This window comes from Phragmites australis, chromosome 11 (assembly GCF_958298935.1).
Source record: "Phragmites australis chromosome 11, lpPhrAust1.1, whole genome shotgun sequence".
Lineage (NCBI taxonomy): Eukaryota > Viridiplantae > Streptophyta > Magnoliopsida > Poales > Poaceae > Phragmites > Phragmites australis.
In genome coordinates this window covers 27,172,808-27,191,964 of record NC_084931.1, presented here as the reverse complement: position 1 = coordinate 27,191,964, position 19,157 = coordinate 27,172,808, and the positions used below count along the sequence as shown (strand labels likewise).

The 19,157-nt window shown below is 43.1% G+C and overlaps 2 protein-coding genes across 2 annotated transcripts; one reads left to right on the top strand and one right to left on the bottom strand.

Annotated features, from left to right (window-relative positions):
• Positions 1-10,124: 10,124 nt before the first annotated feature.
• Positions 10,125-14,905, top strand: LOC133885266 (metal tolerance protein 5-like). Its single transcript, XM_062324951.1, has 6 exons — positions 10,125-10,533; positions 11,880-11,995; positions 12,122-12,367; positions 12,986-13,066; positions 13,488-13,721; positions 13,949-14,905. The coding sequence occupies exons 1-6, from the start codon at positions 10,329-10,331 to the stop codon at positions 14,297-14,299; spliced, it is 1,233 nt and encodes a 410-aa protein (XP_062180935.1). The 5' UTR covers positions 10,125-10,328; the 3' UTR covers positions 14,300-14,905.
• An 846-nt stretch (positions 14,906-15,751) lies between these two features.
• Positions 15,752-16,742, bottom strand: LOC133885267 (uncharacterized). The gene is made up of 3 exons (XM_062324952.1): positions 16,579-16,742; positions 16,394-16,499; positions 15,752-16,173 (listed from the first exon to the last, which is right to left on the bottom strand). The coding sequence occupies exons 1-3, from the start codon at positions 16,615-16,617 to the stop codon at positions 16,019-16,021; spliced, it is 300 nt and encodes a 99-aa protein (XP_062180936.1). The 5' UTR covers positions 16,618-16,742; the 3' UTR covers positions 15,752-16,018.
• Positions 16,743-19,157: the final 2,415 nt, after the last annotated feature.

Sequence of the window (19,157 nt, the reverse complement as noted above, 5' to 3'; positions counted from 1 at the left end):
GCAAAAACATGATTTTTTCGCAAAAAATTAAAATTTGCCGAATGAATTTTCTCCGAATTTTTTTGAATCTTTGACCGGTAACCGCGGTTATCGCGTATTTTCGGTTACCGCCGGAGCTCGGTAACCGAGCTCCGGTCGGTAAATGGAACCTTGTATGCAATACATGAAGAAGCCATCGCAGCCGGGACAAAGTTGTACTGAATTGGAGAAGTCGTAGGAAGATTTGCCTCACTGGATGGTTCGGTGCTCTTGGTGTTGAACTTATCGGACTATATTTATCAAATGGGAGAGAGACCTAATGACTTCACCAGAAGGTACGGTGTTTAAGCAGAGTGCTCACCGGAGCAATTCTTTTAGAGAAGTTGCTGTGCTGAAGAATATGCCTCACCGGATAGTCCGGTGATCGGTGGGAGTTGCACTGGAGCATTTTCATAGAAAAGAAGAGAAACCTCAATCCACCAGATGGTCCGGTGTTGAGAAGGATGAATTCACCGAAGCATTATTACCAGAGAAGGATGCATCCGCTAAAGATCAAATGTTCAACCTGTCGGATGATCCGATGTGAATGGAACGAATACCAGATAATACACCGGACAATGAACAGTGAAAAGAAGCAGAACGAAGTTCAAGGCAACTAATGGTTCGGTGATGAAGGTTATGTAACATTGGAGCATTATTTTCAGAGAGGGTTGCATTGGCTCGGTTGGCTGAAGTCAACTCACTGGATAATCTGATGATGAAGTAATGTGCACCGGATGAATACACCGGAGCAATTTACACAAAGAAGAAAATGCTCAAATTGCTCAGGATAACTCACCGGATAGTCCGATGATGGAGATAAAGTATACACCAGAGTGTTCGTTATTCATAGAGGTTTGAGTGGAGTTCCAACGGCTAGTTTTGAGAGTGTACTCACCGTTTGATTCGGTATTATTACTACTGCTCTCACTGGATCATCCGGTGTTAACAATTTTTCAAAGTTGTTGGGTTAATGGCTAGTGCGCGAGTTTGAGGCTATAAATATCCATCCTCTAGGCCATTTGAAGGTGCTGGAGTTCAGAGAAGTTTATATACACCTGAGAAGACATCTAACCACCAAAGCACTTAAAGTGATTATTGAAGGTGACTAACCACATCATTTGAGAGTGATTAGTGCTTATAGGCATAGAGAGAGTGTTACTAGATGATTAATGCCTATATAGTGGATTAAGGAGTGATCCAACCTTGTAACAAGTTGTACGTCGACACCTTAGAGTCTTGGTGACTTACCGATAAGCTTGTTGACCCTCCGACTTGGTGTGGAGCGGTGGCAATGTGATTATGCGGGGACGTGAATACCCTTTACTTGGTGGCTCAAACTCCAAAGTGATCATACGGCAAAGAACCGGAAGAGAGGCTAGATCTTGCCTGATAGCTCATTCAGATGGAGGCCTTTTCTTTGTGACTCAGTGGCTCAAGAGCCGTGACCGAGTGCTGATCAGGAGCATATTCTTTGTGGAGCCCTAACGTGGACTAGGGGTGACATTCATACCATCGATACCATAGGAAAAAATCTTTATGTCAAGTTTGTTCTCTCTACCTTATTTACGTTTCCGTATTTATATTATTGTAATTTATCTTCTTAGATAGTTTAAATACTTTGCTAGGTAGAGTAGACACACTAGATAAATTTAGAGCACATCTAGATAGAGTTTGATATAAGTTTATCTTGTATAGTTTTTAGAGCCGAAATAGTTCTACGTGTCCTAATTCACCCTTCTCTTAGGATATTACCGATCCCTTCAAGAGGGAGACCAATCTGACAGAGGAGGCAGATACTGGCGCGGAGTGGCGAGGCGGCGGGTGGCGAAGGATGGCCGGTGGACAAGAACGAGCGGAGACGGCCCGATAGAGCCAGGTTAATACAGTGGCGGGTGACACCGAAGAGTGACGCCAACGGATCTAGAGGCCAGAGTGTAATTAGAGAAAGATGAAGATGAGCAGGAGGCGGAGAAGCAAGCCAGCGTTTGGGAGCTATCAAGAGGTTGAAGATTTACCTTGAACCGTTCGATCACGGTTGGTTGGTTTTTATTTTATCAAAAAATTGCTGACTGAAAAATAACATCACCCAATGCTGTCGCTTGCTAGTACCTAACCGGACAATCATCTTGTACGTATATATAGGGTACCTGCTGCACTCTGGATGCAGATACATGCATTATTGCTTTTCGCCGTCCCTTTCGTGTGGTTTTTGCAGCATTTGGCGCCTAGATCTCGATCTGGAGCATATCCACATGATGGAGCATGCACGCAGTGAAGAGGTAGCTAGTTAGCTAGCAAATCATCCTGATTTGACAGGCCGGCGTTGCATTAACATTTGTGTCGCCGAACGCTTCTACGTTTGCAACCATGCTGACGGATGCGTTTTCGCTTTTGATGCCGTGGTGGGTGATTGGCCTTCTCGTGCGTAGGGTATCTTCTCTTTTTTTGATTCAGTGGGTAGGATATCTGGGTGAACAAGTGAGGGTCCTGGATCTCGAAAAACTGAAATAGACTCTGATTTTTAGAGCTTTTTTTATTTTTATATTTTTTATTAAAAATTTAAATAAATAGATTTCTCGTGAAAACAATTGTAAAACTAGACGCCTACCGCCCTCTGAAGGGACGATAAGGGCCTTAAGCAGTCCCGAAATCTCTTACCGCCCCCTCAGGGGGCGGGTAGCCTTAGAGCCCTATTGGAGGCGGATAGCTACAGTACGTGAACAGTAAACCTCAATGAACAGTACTTCGAAGTTTAATTTTGCTACTATTTTCTCTATTTAAAATAGTGATGTTCTGTTTCTCCAAAATTCCTAAAACTTTTTGTACTTGTTACATAATACATGTGCAACCCATTTTAATTAAATTCACCCAAAAATCCTGTGTAGAATTTAAACTAAAATTCTCCAAAAAAGGCAACTTTTATAACTTCTAGCAATTGTTAGCGCCGCAAATAAATTTCTAAAAGCATGTTAAAATTCACTAATATTCTTCTTATGTGATGTGATAATTTCTAAAATTATTTTTAGCTCTAGGTTTATATATGTTTGAATTCAAATTAAGTTAAAAGAAGAATATCACATGAAATTATAAAAATACATATAAATGGTGCATCACAAAGGAATCCACTTTTTTACCATATAATCAGGCTAAAAATAATTTTAGAAATTATCACATCACAAAGGAATCCATTTTTTACCATATAAATGTACGCTCGTATGAATGTGATATTGTGACATTGGCAAGTGTGTCCACCTGCATAAGCGGATGTAAGAGTTTGCATTCTTCAAGTCAGACTGCGAGTGTACATTTATATTCATCGAGTCAAACATAAACAATATATATGAGCGATCAAATACATTTCTCCCTAATATTATACTTATCTAATGGACCAAAATCCTCCCATATGAACCACCAATCAGCCCTAGCTTCACAAACCCGAGATATTATACTTATCCATCGGACCAAAATCATTCCATACGGACCACCAATCAACCCTAGCTTCACAAACCCGGAGGCTTTGACCCCAAGTCCACATGCAAGACACAGAAATATCTTCGCACATCATGAGCCCAAGTCTGTAAACCCAACAAAGGAAAAAAAAGAAAAGAAAAATCCTATTGCATCACACAGAGACTGGCACGACAATGCTATTGTGGCCCAAACCGAAGGGAGGACCCCTCTCCCCAAAAGCTGCTTGCTCGCTCGCCGCATCACCTAGCCACTCCTTCGCCTCCCCACCCCACCCAACCCCACAGTGTCGCCTCCCCACCCATGCCGGAAGACATGGTGAGATTTCACGGTGGCCCCACCTATTGTCCTCTTCTCCGACCATAGATCAACCTATGTTTTAGCGGCTTGGCAGATTTGATTGTTGCGCACGGGAAGCGTCGTATGCTCGTGCATTCGAGATGTTCTTGTAACACGTGTATTCTGCATTGGGCGGTTTGCATGTTAGGGTTCGCTTTTTGTGACAAATGCATCTTGGTCTAGCGCCGGAAATACTTGGAGTAATGATGTGATGCTATCCATTGTATCTGTTTGATCTGCTTGGATGCGGTGGCTAAGTACGTCGCTAGATAAATTTGAACTTCGATAGACAAATATGCAATTCTGGGAGTTGGAAATGAGGTGGCATGTTTCCCAATTACCCCTAGGAATGCAGTGGTTAGTGTTAAGCTCCGACAGGGAAAGCAGCAGACCGCTAGTAATTTCTGGCCTTCGTTTGGATGGAAAGCCTTGTTGGCACTTGTTACCAGTGAATTGACATTGAACTAGTTTAATACCAGTGTGATTGTTGGAGTCCACTAGCATGCAATGCAGTTGATGATTTTTAAGAGCAAATACCACCTTGCACTACTTTGTTTCTACAAAGCAGCCGAACTGTTTTCCAAGCATGGATTCTTGTTGCAAGGCTGCCTGGATGAATTTGCAAAAAGGGTGTCTTCCTTGTAGATGGAATTTCCTTTTTGGCATTGCAGATTTAGTAGGAATGCAATTTTGTTGAGATGCTTTCATCTGCCAGAACTTCTATGCTTTTACTTCTGACCAATCTTTTAGACTGCATATGCTTGTCAGCTATAAGTGGATTGATGGTACAACAACTTTTAGTAAGGATGTGTTTTTAATCAAAATTTGAACAGGCTAACGCTGTATCGGGCATGGCGGTGAATGATAAATGAAAGTATAAAACAACACATAGGCAATACTGATTTGAGTAATGCACCTCACATAGGCACAATTACAGCAGGAAATCAACTCCAGGGAGGGTTACAATCACCTCGTTTGAGTTGTGCTTTAGGCCTTGAACATGTGTGGTGTAGTAAGCAGTGCAAGTTAGTCAGATGAAACATCACATAACTGTAAATGGTCTTCGCTCTCTCGGGACAAAGAACAGTAAATGATCTAAAGCATTACTAGTACAAACCAATAACCAAATAACAGTGTGCCTAATTTTGCAATAAAAAGAGGTGATTGTACATGGTGCAGACAGCATCAAGCACAGTATAAACATGTGTGCTGTTTACCTTGACCATAAAAGGCAGTCCACGCCAAGAGCACAAGGACACATATTTGAAAGCAGGATGACGTCTGGACAAAGAGTGAAGGTAACATAATTTTCAGCTCAATGACCTGTACAATTTCCATATGCCGCGTCTTGTAGCAACCTGGAAAAATTGCATGGAAATTATGTTATAAAGTTTTTCAAAATAAGCACAGGAGGATTAATAAGTAGCATATAGCAAATGTTATGAAGGAAACACGGCATTATGCTCTCTTGTTTTGCACGAAAATTACCATCAAGATAGCTCATCAAAGATCTCTTTGTAAAAAACATTATGAGTGCTGTCTGCATGTTCCGATGGATTATTCTCAATCAGAACACGCAGGCCATCTGGGGATGTTACTCATGAGAAGGCGACGTAGAGCTGTCCATGTGAAAAAGACCGGGCTGGGTAAGTATATACCAACTCCTTTAAGTATTTGCCCTTACTCTTATTTTATTATTTATGGTCATTGCATAAGAAATTCGAATTGGAAACAGGTGCCGCTTCAGTTTAAAATGCCACTTACTATCAGCTGATGTAGCTATTATTCTTGGTATGTACGCCTTACAACCTTTAGCTTTTCCTGTGATTATCTTACCTTCAATTACAGTCGAGTTAATTGTGTACCTATTAATCTTGTTCCATTGCAAAGCCCCTTTCATGGGTTAATGTTAGGCAGAAGCATAATAGGAACTCCCACTTTCAGCTGCAGACGATGGTTTGGTAAACCGCTCATTTGGATAGTATTGAGGAATTCCATCGGATAACGGGCATCAAGTGTGACACAGTTATTTGTGTCGTCATCAATTGTGCCAGAGCTATAATATGATATTTCTCCTGTCGTTCATTAGGAGATCATTTGGTAATTAATTGTAGCAGCTATTTTATTTGTTGGCGCCAAAATGGCTCGTTCACATAGGTAAGTAGCTGGATTTGATGCGTTGGAATCATTGTAGACAAATGAGATTAATGCTGCAAGGCTTCTTCTTTCGGGAGGCAAGAGTATGTATTGTGGAATTTTAATCCAGCAAGTACCATCGTGATCAGTAGGAGAACTATCAGGTACTGTACCCTCCCGAAGGTGAAGCAGCCACTCTGTAAACTCTTGGAGCTGTTGTCGTTGTGTATCCGCCAAAAATGGAGGTAAACATCAAGTTTTAGGTGCATCAATCATGCATTCCCACCTATGGTCATATTGCCTTTGAATGCATGGCCAAGTAGATAATTATTATCATGTATCGTTCAAATAAAATTAAAATAATATCTATCTATCTTGGACCTAGAATCACTCTAATTCTTGAAGCTTTAATATATAAATATAGATTCCCTTCCCTAACAACTGTGGGACTTTATGCTGGCCAAATATACGTTCCCTGCCCGTGGATCCATTGATGTCAGCGTCCCTCTTACGTTACATCTTCTTAGTTTATATTGTCTATTTTAATTTAATCACTACTATATAAAACACGAGTTAATTCACATGTCAACTCTCCCTCTACTCTCCACCAATCTAATAAAAAACTATAAAATTCGAATAATTTACTCACTTTTGCTATCCAATTTCATCCTTTAATCTCCCTGACTATTACCGGGTACGAATATATGACCTTTTTTATTAATAAAAATAAATAAAGAAATTAAAAGATAAATTAACAGATAATCTCATCTTCCTTTTTGGATACTATCTAAAATTAAACTACGATATTGCTTCTGACTATTCGTTCAGTGGCGCTTATATAACACATCATATTCCATACCTTAAATTTATACTTGATATTACCACGACTAATATTTATATTTTTATTACCATATACAGACACTTAGCTGGTTTTTTTTATAGATTAGTTCAAATATTTTAACATCAAACATATACTGTAACATTTACGATTCATCCTGCATGTGGCGAAGCGCGGGTCGCCGCCTAGTTGTTGTGAAAACTTGGGACGTACTCATTCCTTGAGTACCTGAGTTTGCGCTATGTTCGGTAGCATGTTTCGTTCTTGCATTTGCTCTTTTTTTTTTATACATTTTGTTCGGTGCAAGATTGCACTATAGTTCTGTATTTTGTGCAATAGGTCTTCAGTTCAATCCTGTAAATCTTTTTTGAACTATTTTATATTGAATTCACAGTTAATCTGATATCAGCAAATCTGATTTGAGAATCTTTACCATAGATTTGCTACCTTCTGTTCAATGTTCAAATTGTATGCTTTGTTTTGAGCCGAGAGGATTGCTATTGTCATCTTTGCCACTCGCTGATTCCTTTCTTGTCTTGTAATACGGTGACGCTACTGGGTCAGTGTCTCCAGTGACTGTGAAATATAACTTCACATCCATTTATATACATATGTCTAATTTTATTTATCTATTTCTCTCACATGATATTTATCTATTCCCATATTTACTATATGATTTTTTTCCCATAGCATTCCAGTATAAATTTCAACGTAAATAAACAGTTATAATAAGCTATACGTGTACATCCTATATGAAAATATTCACTTTTTTTTTTTTGAAAAGGGGTTCAGTATGGGTGAAAAAGGATCGGATTTTTTCCAATCCCTCGATCCGTTTTAGATGCTAATTGGATCTCCGATCTCGGATATCCGAACGAAATCTCGGATTTCAGATATCCGAAAGAAATCTCCTAAGCTAGGTATCTATCGGATATCCGAGAATAAATTCGGATATATCCAAATACTATCTCACAACTATCCGAGTCTATCTTTTAAAGGTTGTATCTTATCTATATGGATTTAGATGGAGATGATCTTTTATATAAAAATTATAGCTATCAACGAAATCTATAAATTTATAGTTGATATTTTTTTCATTTGATGTTATTAATATGTTCAAATAATTAATAAAAGCTTCGCCAATATATTATGTAATTGTAACTTCTCCGCTTTCGCTCTAACATAACTTCTTCTATTGAAGTATATTGCTGATTTGTTTATTGAATCTCTAATATAGTTGAGTTTTAAATATATAAAATAGTCGAAAAATCATAATATATGCGATATATATGATTATTGTTTTTACTTAATATCTGTCGGTGTATCGGGAACCAGGGGTCCCTGAGTCCCGAGACCAGGCCGGCTGTCCGCCACGTGTTACCATCCCGCGAGGTCCCCCCTGCAGGATAAGGAGAATCTAAGTTCCGGGAGAAGGTGCTAGGAGCCACAGCCTCTGGTTCCCGAGCACCCCAGTTCCCCGATGACCCGCAGAGTCCAAGTACCGGAAAGAAAGTACTCGGAAGGGTTCCCACTCACCCCCGAGTACCATAGTCCCCCGATGGTTCAAACAGCCAAGTGTTCGGGAGAGAGTGCTCGGGGCTGCACGTGGCAGCCCTCGAGGACTCGGTTCCCCGAAGAATCTGCCCAAGTACTCGGGAGAGAGTGCTCGGGGCTGCCACATGGCAGTCCCCGAGGACTCGGTTCCCCGAAGAATCTGCCCAAGTACTCGGGAGAGAGTGCTCGGGGCTGCCACGTGGCAGTCCCCGAGGACTCGGTTCCCCGAAGGGTCCTACAGGAGTGCTCGGGAGAGAGTGCTCGGGGCTGCACGTGGCAGCCCCCGAGCACTCGGTTCCCCGAAGGTTCGCGCAAGATCGCCCGACGACCCGAAGGGTCCCGTTGGCGGGGTATCAGCCAGTTAAAAGTCCAATGCCGTATTTAATAGGCACGCGCGGCCTGACATCCTGACATTCTCAGCTGCCCACGCCCTAGTGTCAGTCCCTGCCATGCTTTGGCAGGGGGGCGTGGGTCCATTAATTGCACGGGTCCCGTCCCGTATCATCCGGGTACCTCAGGATAACGTTGCCAGGATCCAAGCGTTCCGCCTGCCACCCTGCCCTGACAGAAGAACAAGACAGGGTGGGCGCACCGGGCGCCTCTGTGGCCGCCCGGTGGGCCCTCTCGATGGCGCCGGAGGACGTCCACAGTGGCGGGTGGTCAGATGCGCGCCGCATTTTTCCACCGCCCCTGTCACTTCGCCGAGACGGAATGATGACGCCTTTCTTCGTGGCGCCTTGGCACTCGCGCCCCCTCTTTCCCATTCAGGATAAGTCGAGATCGGCGTGTGTATAAAAGGAAAGGATGGAGAACACATGAAAGCAAGCTGAACTAGACGAAGCCTGAAATATACCAGACGACAAGGCGACGAAGAAGATACCAAGCCCAGATCAAGAGACGAAGAACATCACAAACAAGTTCGAGCAGAGCTAGAGCACGGGAGCCTCAAGCTCTCTGTAGACAATACACCCTTGTAACCAGACACATCCTTGAAGAATTCCCTTTAAGGAAAGATATTGCACTCACACAGGAGTAGGGTGTTACGCCTCCGTGCGGCCCGAACCTGTCTAAACCCCGGTGCATCTATCTCTTTTTTGCACTAGGTCGATCATCCCCCACCACCAGCCGTTGCATTTATTTCCGTTTCCATTTATTTCCCCAACGAGCCCGTTCAGGATCATCCCCCGACCGAATCTTTAAAAAAGGTCTCTCGGGATCCCTGCGACAGGAGTTCATCCTCCGACAATATCCGAATAAATATTCGTGACCGATATTATATTTATTTGACTCATCATATATTTGATCCTTATTTGTAACCGAGGCTATTCATATTCATATTTTTATCCAACTATCCGTATCTAGCTCCAATTCTAATAAAAAAATATAAAATAAAATATATAAACAGTAATATTCATCTATATCATATCCGATTATTATACACTAGAGCTCACGTCCCGAAAGAATATGAGCACCAGATTCGGAGCGCACGCACGGCAACCTCGGGCCCTCAACATTCTTCAACGCACGAAACACGCCAAGCCGACTTGCTGCGCCTGCGCCATGGACCGCGACTCGTCTCCGTGGCTCTGCTGCGCGCTCTCCTCCACAGGATCGAAACCGTCCAGATCGCAGCCCTCCACCTGTCCGCCTCGGGAACTGGTGCCCCACGCCTCCCCGTCGCTCGCTGGACCCAGCCCACCAGAGCCCGCGTCCATCGCGAGCCCGACGCCACGGACGCGCCCGGCGCACCGCGCACCACCCTCGGCTCAGGCGTGTCGCACACTCGCACACTCGCACTCCGCCTTCCCTCGCTAGTCGCTTATCACGGCGGCGGCGGCGGAAGCGGAAGACGCAGGGAGGACGCAAGGCGGAAGCACCGTCTCCGCCTTGCGGCTGCTCCACTCCTCCCCACTTCCCCCGCGCGGCTGCCTCGCCATCTCTTAAGCTTTGGGCGAGGGGAAGGCCGGAAGGAATGGCGGTGGCTGGAGCGAGAGGCGGCGGGGAGGGCGAGGAGCTGCTCCTCCGCTCCGTGGAGGATAGGGGCGGGGCTGGGGACGAAGGGGGCAGCTTGTGCGTGGGGGAGCGGCCGTGGCGCCTCAACTTCGACGGGTTCCGCCGCCCGGAGGCGCATCAAGAGAAGCCCGCGCGCGGCCTCCAGGACTGCCTCGGCATGCTAGGTATGTCTTGTCTGTCTGACGCTCTTGCTAGTGATCGCTGGTAATTCTGTGTAAGGTTTTGTATGCATGTGTTTGGGCGCTACTAGTCCAAGACCTGGTTTGGTTGATCTCGACCTGCGTTTGACTAAACAGTTCAGTAGCTATTGTCATCTTCGGTCAAGGCGATCGGGTCAGGTGATAGATGAGGTACTGCGCGAACAGTGAGCTTGTAGCGATGTGATGTAGTCTCTCTGTCTGTGCAGCAGCATACTCTGGGTATATTAGTCTGTGGAGAGGGTAAAGTTCGTATGAAGAAATTCGCTTATACAAGCCATTAGATTGGGCCAGAAGAGTATTATAATTTGGGGGCGATGCATGCCTGTCGGTATATATAATAGGATCTTTTCATATTGAGATGTGGCATCTTGACCCAATTTTAAAACGACAGTGAATTTTGTTAGTGTGGGATCATGATTCAGTATTAGTTGGAAGTGCTGGATATGGAAAATTGCTTTTTTTTTTAAACTCAGAAATCAATAAGATAGGTGATGAATATTGCAGTACCTGTCAGACTTTGAAACTACTGTATGTTGATATTGGATTTCTTTGCACAGTGACTTCACGTCGGAAGAAAAACATATCATGGTCCTATTTTCTGTTGAAATTGCACTACCTTTCTGTAACTGGTAAAAGAAGCTAAGGGTTTTATTGGACCCCGATCCTCTGCAGCGGAGAAGGCAATGCATTTTACTGTAGCAGGTGGAACAGTAAAATGGGATTAGATAAACAGTGATTTGGTAACCGTGGTTACTGTTCCATCTGATATGATGCGTTGATTTTTATCTGACGGTTGAGAAGAGATCCTAATGCATTTTACTGTAGCCCTATGCACAGTTGCTAGTTGCAACCGTAGAGGATCCCGATCGGTTTTATTGGCCTTATGTTTTGTTTTCTACCTATCTACTGTTTGTATCTTCGCTGAATACTTATATGACATCTAGCACCATTCACTGTTATTTGTTGCTCCAGTGCTATGGAGAGTTCGGGAATTCATGTTTTAAAAAAATACTCTGCTTTCCAAACAGTGGAATCCAGAAATCATCAGTCAAAATTCAATAGTTTCCATTGTTCACCTAAACTGAAGAGTTCTATATGAATGATCGAAGTCATTTTTTGGGCATGAAAACTATTTATATACAAAAAAAGTTCAACCGAATTGGATCCTTTGGATTTATTTCCATATGTTCCTATTTTCTGCGCATATATTATTCTTGTGGAGTTCAGCTGAACATAGTACATTAAAATTCTTTTGGATCTTATTGTTGTAGTCCGATCTTTTAATGCACCATTCCAAATCCTATCTACAGCGCAAGGCCCTGGAGATGATGTTGCAGAATACTACCAACAGCAACTGGAAATGCTGGAATGTTTTAATGAAATGGATACACTGACAGACCGTGGTTTCCTTCCTGGAATGTCCAAGGTTTGGTTGTACTTGTATATTCCTGCTCTGTTGTAACATGAGGGGAAAAAACTTCCTTGCAGATAGGTTGTGTAAAATTTGTTGAAATGAAGCAATTCATTTACCTTCAGTTTATCCTACTTGCAGGAAGAGCGTGAAAGGATTGCACGAAGCGAGACATTAGCCATCCGATTATCTAACATTGCAAACATGGTTCTTTTTGCTGCAAAAGTTTATGCCTCGATTAGGAGCGGTTCCCTAGCTATTATTGCTTCCACGTTGGATTCTCTACTTGACTTGTTATCTGGGTTCATCTTGTGGTTTACTGCCTTTTCTATGCAAACACCAAACCCATACAAATACCCAATTGGTAAAAGGCACATGCAACCTTTGGTGAGCTTCCTCATCGAGTATACTTGTTTCTTATTTGCTTTGTGCTGGCATTTGGTTCCATTCAAATGATCCAGGCATTTTCGTTGTACTTTGCTTTTCTTCAATAATCCTTATGTACTCCCACAATAAAGATGCATTTTTGGATATAATTGAGCACAGAGTAGTTTGTCCAATACATATAAGAGAAAACGGTTACTCACACCTGACCGCAAAAATTTTAGAAGTGATTGACTACTATTTCAAAATTACGTCACCCATTTTTTCGATGTTTGGACCTTGGGGCACAACCGTTTATTTTATTATGTTATCAGAACCAAGCAATTTCAAAAGGAGATTCTATCACCTGCAAGTTACAACGCCAAAAACTGACATCCCCTAGAATTTTTTTAACTGCTCCTGGAAACTCCACATGGAATGTTCTCGGACAACACTAGAATTTCAGCATGAAAGGTCATCTGATAGTTTGAGCTCATAACTAAATTCACTGTCTCAATCTGATTCATGAATTTCGACCATTTAGGTGCCCTTTCTTTTGCATTGTAACTGTATAAATGATTGTCTATTTTTCTCAGTTCCCTGTTCATCTTTTTTACCACTTTAGCATCATCTGTTGTACAGGGTATACTAGTTTTTGCTTCTGTAATGGCAACGCTTGGCCTTCAAATTATCCTAGAAGCCACACGCTCATTGGTATCAGACGTAAGCCCTCCCTCTTGTCACTTATCCTAAATGTGCACTTTTGCTTGATTGTTAAGTATCCAAAGTTCTATGAGAAGTGATAGTATCAGGACGTCCTGTCTCCCTTTTGATTGCCTTTGAAAAAGCAATCATTTTCATGTCCTTCATCGGGGAAGATTGTCTTAAAAGATAGCTCAGTCAGTCTGTTTGCAAATGTTTACTAGCCTCATCCTCCCTGCCTGTTTGTACATACATCCGATAGTACCTGCATTAGACTAGCTGTTCATTTTTCTATAGCGCTTTGTAGAAGCCATGGGTGAGTATCACCAAAAGAACTAATGTCACACATACATATGTAAAGTGGATACTGGAATTGCAACTGTTTTATTTTGGAATCTTTTCTGTTGCTAGTACCACCAATGTTGATTATTTTGTGCTCCAGGGAGATGGATTCCACTTGACAAAAGAGCAGGAAAAATGGGTTGTGGATATTATGCTTTCAGTGACATTGGTGAAGCTTCTCCTGGTTATATATTGCCGCTCATTTACCAATGAAATTGTGAAGGCCTATGCACAGGATCACTTTTTTGACGTCATCACCAATGTTATTGGGCTTGTGGCTGCACTTCTTGCTAATTATTTCAAAGGCTGGGTCGACCCAGTTGGTGCTATTATTGTAAGTACAATAATTCGATCTCTATTTACTTCTGTACTGTAACATAAAGCATGCCGTAGCATTTAAGCATGTTTTTTATGTAACTGTGCAATATGTCCTCTCTTTTTTTTTTTAGAAGTATTTGAAATGAAGTTGGCTGATACGCTGGTGCCAACATTTACGCACACTGAAAATAATTGTGACAAAAAATGACATGTTTGAAGTAATTTTTCTTTGCTCTTCTGCAGCTAGCGATCTACACAATCAGGACTTGGTCGATGACAGTGCTAGAAAATGTCCACTCCCTGGTCGGCCAATCTGCTCCACCAGAGTATCTTCAGAAGCTTACCTACCTCTGTTGGAACCATCACAAGGCTGTGAGGCACATTGACACGGTGCGGGCATACACATTTGATTCCCACTACTTCGTCGAGGTGGACATTGTTCTTCCATGCAGCATGCCCTTGCGAGAGGCCCATGATATCGGCGAGGCCCTGCAACAGAAGCTGGAGCGCCTGCCCGAAATCGAGCGGGCCTTCGTCCACCTCGACTATGAGTTCACCCACCAGCCTGAGCATGCTCGATCCCATGATACATAGCAGACTGAATTCCATTGCAGAACTTCAAAAGTATTTTAATCACATACTAATGAGGTCAGAACAGCTTCAGAATCCTGGGAGCTGCAGTAACCTGGTGGCTAAAGGAGATTGCACGTGATAGACTGGGATTCAGTTGTGCAATTTTTTTTTTTTGATTGCCTGATGCTGTGCTTTGGCTGGAAGTTTCTACAGGCGAGTACTAGATAGTCAGCTTGTATGAACCTTATGCTTTAGGTTATTACTCGCCTGATCAGCTTTCGCAATTTGAGCCTCATGTTAACTGCTTGATGATGTCTGATCCTCCAAGACTTGTACTGCCATCAATCAGGCCATTCTGCTCGGTGCGAGTTTCTGCTGCCCGTTAGGATTATGAGAACAGCATAGCTCCAGTAGGAGGTCACACCGTTTTCTGCCGAATTTTTACGAAATTCCTGTTTCGCAAACATGCTCTGATTAGGATACTGGATACATTCAAACAGAGACTGTCCGATGGAAGGCCACTGTAATGTCACAAATTAGTGATAAGACACTAAGGGTCTGTTTGGAAGAGGGGTTGCTTTAGGTAATTTTAAAATTTAGTTAAGGTTTGTATTTAAATCCTAGGAATTTGGATCTCAAAACCTCTTTCCAAACATGGCCTAAATTTGAAACGAGTCCCACCGTAATATACGGCCCGGAGGAGACGTCGTTCGTGCTGTACCGTGTGACAGTACATCCGGGATGCAGTTCCTCTGATATACTGCACGTTTGTTGACATGGGTCAGGTCTTATGTGTCAGCGAGCGTGCAGTAGGTCAGTAGTATTCCCGTCCGTACGTGCGTGCCCCCTCTTTTTTATGTTTCCGTTCCGTTTGTAGTTCATCTCGCTATTGTTCTCTCACAGAAAAGTAGCTTCGTCTCATTGCCATTGTCACGAGTCGATGACTCATGAGGTCGAGTGCGACCTGCTTAAAACTCTCACGCTGCCTGCACTGCAATTAATGCATTGGCTTGCTAGTACCGTAGCTCGAGCGAGACCAGTGGTGTGACTGGTGTCGCTCTCACAAGCAGCCGATCGGCCGGACCTGGACTCGCTCGCGTCCACCTGGGGAGAGTTAACCGCAGACGTCCAGCTCATCTCCCACGCGAGGCGCCAAAGGGGACCAAAACGACGGCGGGAAACCCTACAAAAGGCCCAAAACGACGGCGAGAAACCCTACAAATCGGGCCGATCGCCCCCCCTCCTCTCTCGTGAAAACCGGTACTACGAGGAAGAAGACAAGACATGAAGCACCGAGGCACCGAGCTCTGTCAAGTGGAGGCACCAGCAAGTAGAAACACTGATCGGGTACACGCCATCACTGACGGATATGTGCTCACACCGCCACGTGTCGGGAAGGATTACTGGCGATGATAAGCCTTGTTACCTGCTTACATCACCTGCCTGTAGATCCTATGTAGGATCGCTTGAATATGCATCTATGAACATGCATATATATATACACACATAAATTGAACGTCCTAATAGTACTTACAACCCATGCATGCATGGTTCTTGCAGTAGCGGAATTATTGGTAGTAATTATGCTTGCCGGATAGTAATATATGCTTATTGCGCGCGCATATATGGTCTAAAGATGGGGTGCAAGCTAGACTCTGCGTCATGGAGCCAATGGAAGAGCTGATGTACATGCTAGCTACGAGGCCATGAATGGGCTGATCTACGGCTCTAGCTGGCTATCTAGCCCTCGTCGTCGTCGGAGCTCTTGGAGGCAGCCGCCTCCGCGAGCATCTTCTGGATCCGCTGCATCGTCTCGGCCTCGATGCTCCGCTCCTCGCGGTCCTTGTTGTAGGTCTCGAAGAATTCCTTGTTCTCCTTCTCCAGCTCCTTCCACACTGCATGTAGAAATGTTCGCATCACATGAAATGACACAAGAGGTCTAAGAGCTGTATGTTGTTGCTAGATCGATCGATGTGAGGCGCTGCCATGATCGACAGGTTGAAACAACCTAGCAGTCTATATGTGTTGTTCATGTGTGCAAAATAGTCTGCACAGAGTGAAGTAATAATTAAACCCTGAGGAACTAACATAAGCAGTATGGTAGGTGCGCAGTACCAGTGGAGGTGATGACAGGGTTGATGTTGGCATGCTTCTCCAGGGATTCCATGCACTCTTCCTTGTTCAGGTTGAAGCAGATGCACTTCTCTATCAGATGGTGAACCTGAAATAGCAGCACAAACAATTAAACCCACCATTTGATGCGTCGACCCACCAGCCGCGAAAGTATATATGGCGCATACCATTCTGATGTAAGATGCTGACGGTGAGGAGCCACTCATGGTGAACTGAGTATAGTACACCAGCTAGGGCTTTGAAGAAAAGCTTCAGAATTGAACTGCTGTTGAGCACGCAGCATAGGAGTTGAAGAACTAGAGGACCTGAGTCTGCAACGAACACCGGCGAGGAGATAGAAATAGGGGAAGCGAGGGAGGGGGACGTGGAGCATGCCACGTGGGCGCAGCCACCTCATTGGCCGGGAGGTGGCCGGGGAGATTTTTCCGGGCCCACGCCTCGCTCTCAGCTCTTGCCTGCTTTTCTGTGGCTGGAGTGTGTGGGCGGCCGAAGCAGCGAAGCTTGTACATGGACGGCTAGCTAGGCGGAATTTACTGGCAATGTGGGCCTTCGGTTTTGGCGTATTGCTTTGCTGGACACACTAGTCTTTTACACGACGTTGAGCGGTTGAGTGCGTGTTCTTCTTTCATTCTTTCTGCCTGGTGAAAGGAGGAATGTAACATATTCTAGAATAACAACAGAACTAATTTCAGTCGTTATTATGTGTGGCCTGGACTCTGTTACTGGCAGTATTCAACTCAAGGTGGTTTTTTAATGCAAATATATATGTATATTATGTACCTAGGCGTAACTGCAGTTCACGTTGCGCCTAGCCACTCAGCGAGCCCGTTTCTCCCCACGCGCGCCCCGGTCGAGCCAACCTCCCTCCCATGCGCTCTCCAACCGAGCCTTCCTTCCTCCCATGCGCTCCCGATCGAGCCAGGAATTACGTCAATGTAAGTCACCAGTTGCGCTTTGTGCTATACTACATTTACAACATGGGTTATAGTGTGATTCAGAAACAACTGAATTACAACATGCTCAACAACATAGTTACAACATGATAGACACCTCAGTTATGATCCCAAAAGTAGTATAATTACGATCCACAAGATATGTCAGTTACTACAATAAGTTACGTCCATATAAGTCACCAATTGCGCTTTGTGCTATACTGTAGTTACTGGTAATTGGTACATTGTGTTTGTAGTAACTGGTATACTGTGTTGATAGTAACTGATATACTGTGTTTGTAGTAACTGATATACTATGTCGATAGCAACTGATATATTATGTTTGTAGTAACTGGTATCCTATGTTGGTAGTAACTACATTGCCTTGCATGTTGTAACTGCTCTGCCTTTTGATGTTGCAACCGCCCTGCCTAAATGTGTTCAAAATCCCGAATGTTTTGATCATAACCGGTGTACTATCCTGGTATTAACTGGTATACTGTGTTGGTAGTAACTACACTGCCTTGCATGTTGCAACTGTCCTGCCTTTTGATCGTAACCGGTGTACTATCATGATAGTAACTGATGTACTGTGTTGGTAGTAACTACACTGCTTGGCATGTTGCAACGGCCCTACCTTTTGATCATAACCGGTGTATTATCCCAGTAGTAACTAGTCTTACTATCCTAAAATTTTATCAAAATATAGCCTTCATGGATCTTATTTTGTTAAGCATATTTTTCCAACAATATGTTTCAAACGGATCAAAAATCGGATATGTGGTTCGAGAAATATTACATTTTAACTATTCGAATCAACAAAAAATCTCCCGCATGCATACTCTGGTGGGTAGGATGGACGTGTATGTGGTTGTAATTGATATGTTTAGTGGGTTGTAACTGACAATTTTTGGAGTTGCTACGCGGGAAGAAGCTGGCTCGGTGGTCATAGTGGCACAACGTAAGTCTATTCTGCACCTAGGCACAGAATAGACTTACCGTGTGTGTATGTATGTATGTGTATGTGTATATATATATATATATAGATAGAGAGAGCCTCAACTCTAGTTACTATTGTGCACCCAGTGTTACAATTAAAAAATACTAGAATTATAATCCGCAAGACAGGGAGTTACAACCATACATTAATAAAACAAATTGAGCTGCAATTCCGTTATGGGTGAACGTAACTCCTAACGAATTTCTTGTCTAATGATATACAACCTAAGAAACATGATTGTAATCGTAGTACAATCTAAAATGTAACTCTAGTTCTTATATATATTAATTATAACTGATTGTAACTCGTTAGTTTCTCGTATTGCAATTATGTATTTCTGGACGCGCGGTTGTTATTTGTCTATCTAGCGAATTATAACTGATAATTTTTTGAATTGTAACTGAGGGTTTGTACGATGATAAACTATAGTGCGTCTAGGTGCAGAATAAACTCGCTGAGTCACCGTATATATACACACACACAACTCAGAGATGCTGCTTCCAATATGGCAAAAACACGCAAATTGGGTCCTGTAAGCAAGATTGCACCACAAACCAGCCTTACTATATATGTAATAAAGCTAACCTAGTTTATGGGGCTAAATTATGATTTGTAGTTCATAGAGTTAATTTACAAAGTTTTGTAAGGACAAAGTGGACTTATTCCAAAATAATATAGAAAAAACCCGTCTTGTAAGAAATTATCCAATCAATGGACTCCAGCCGACGTTAGGCCCACGCTCTAAGTGAGATAAACATGGCAATGATTACACATTACAATGACTAGGAGCATGATGTGGGCTACAAGCATGGCT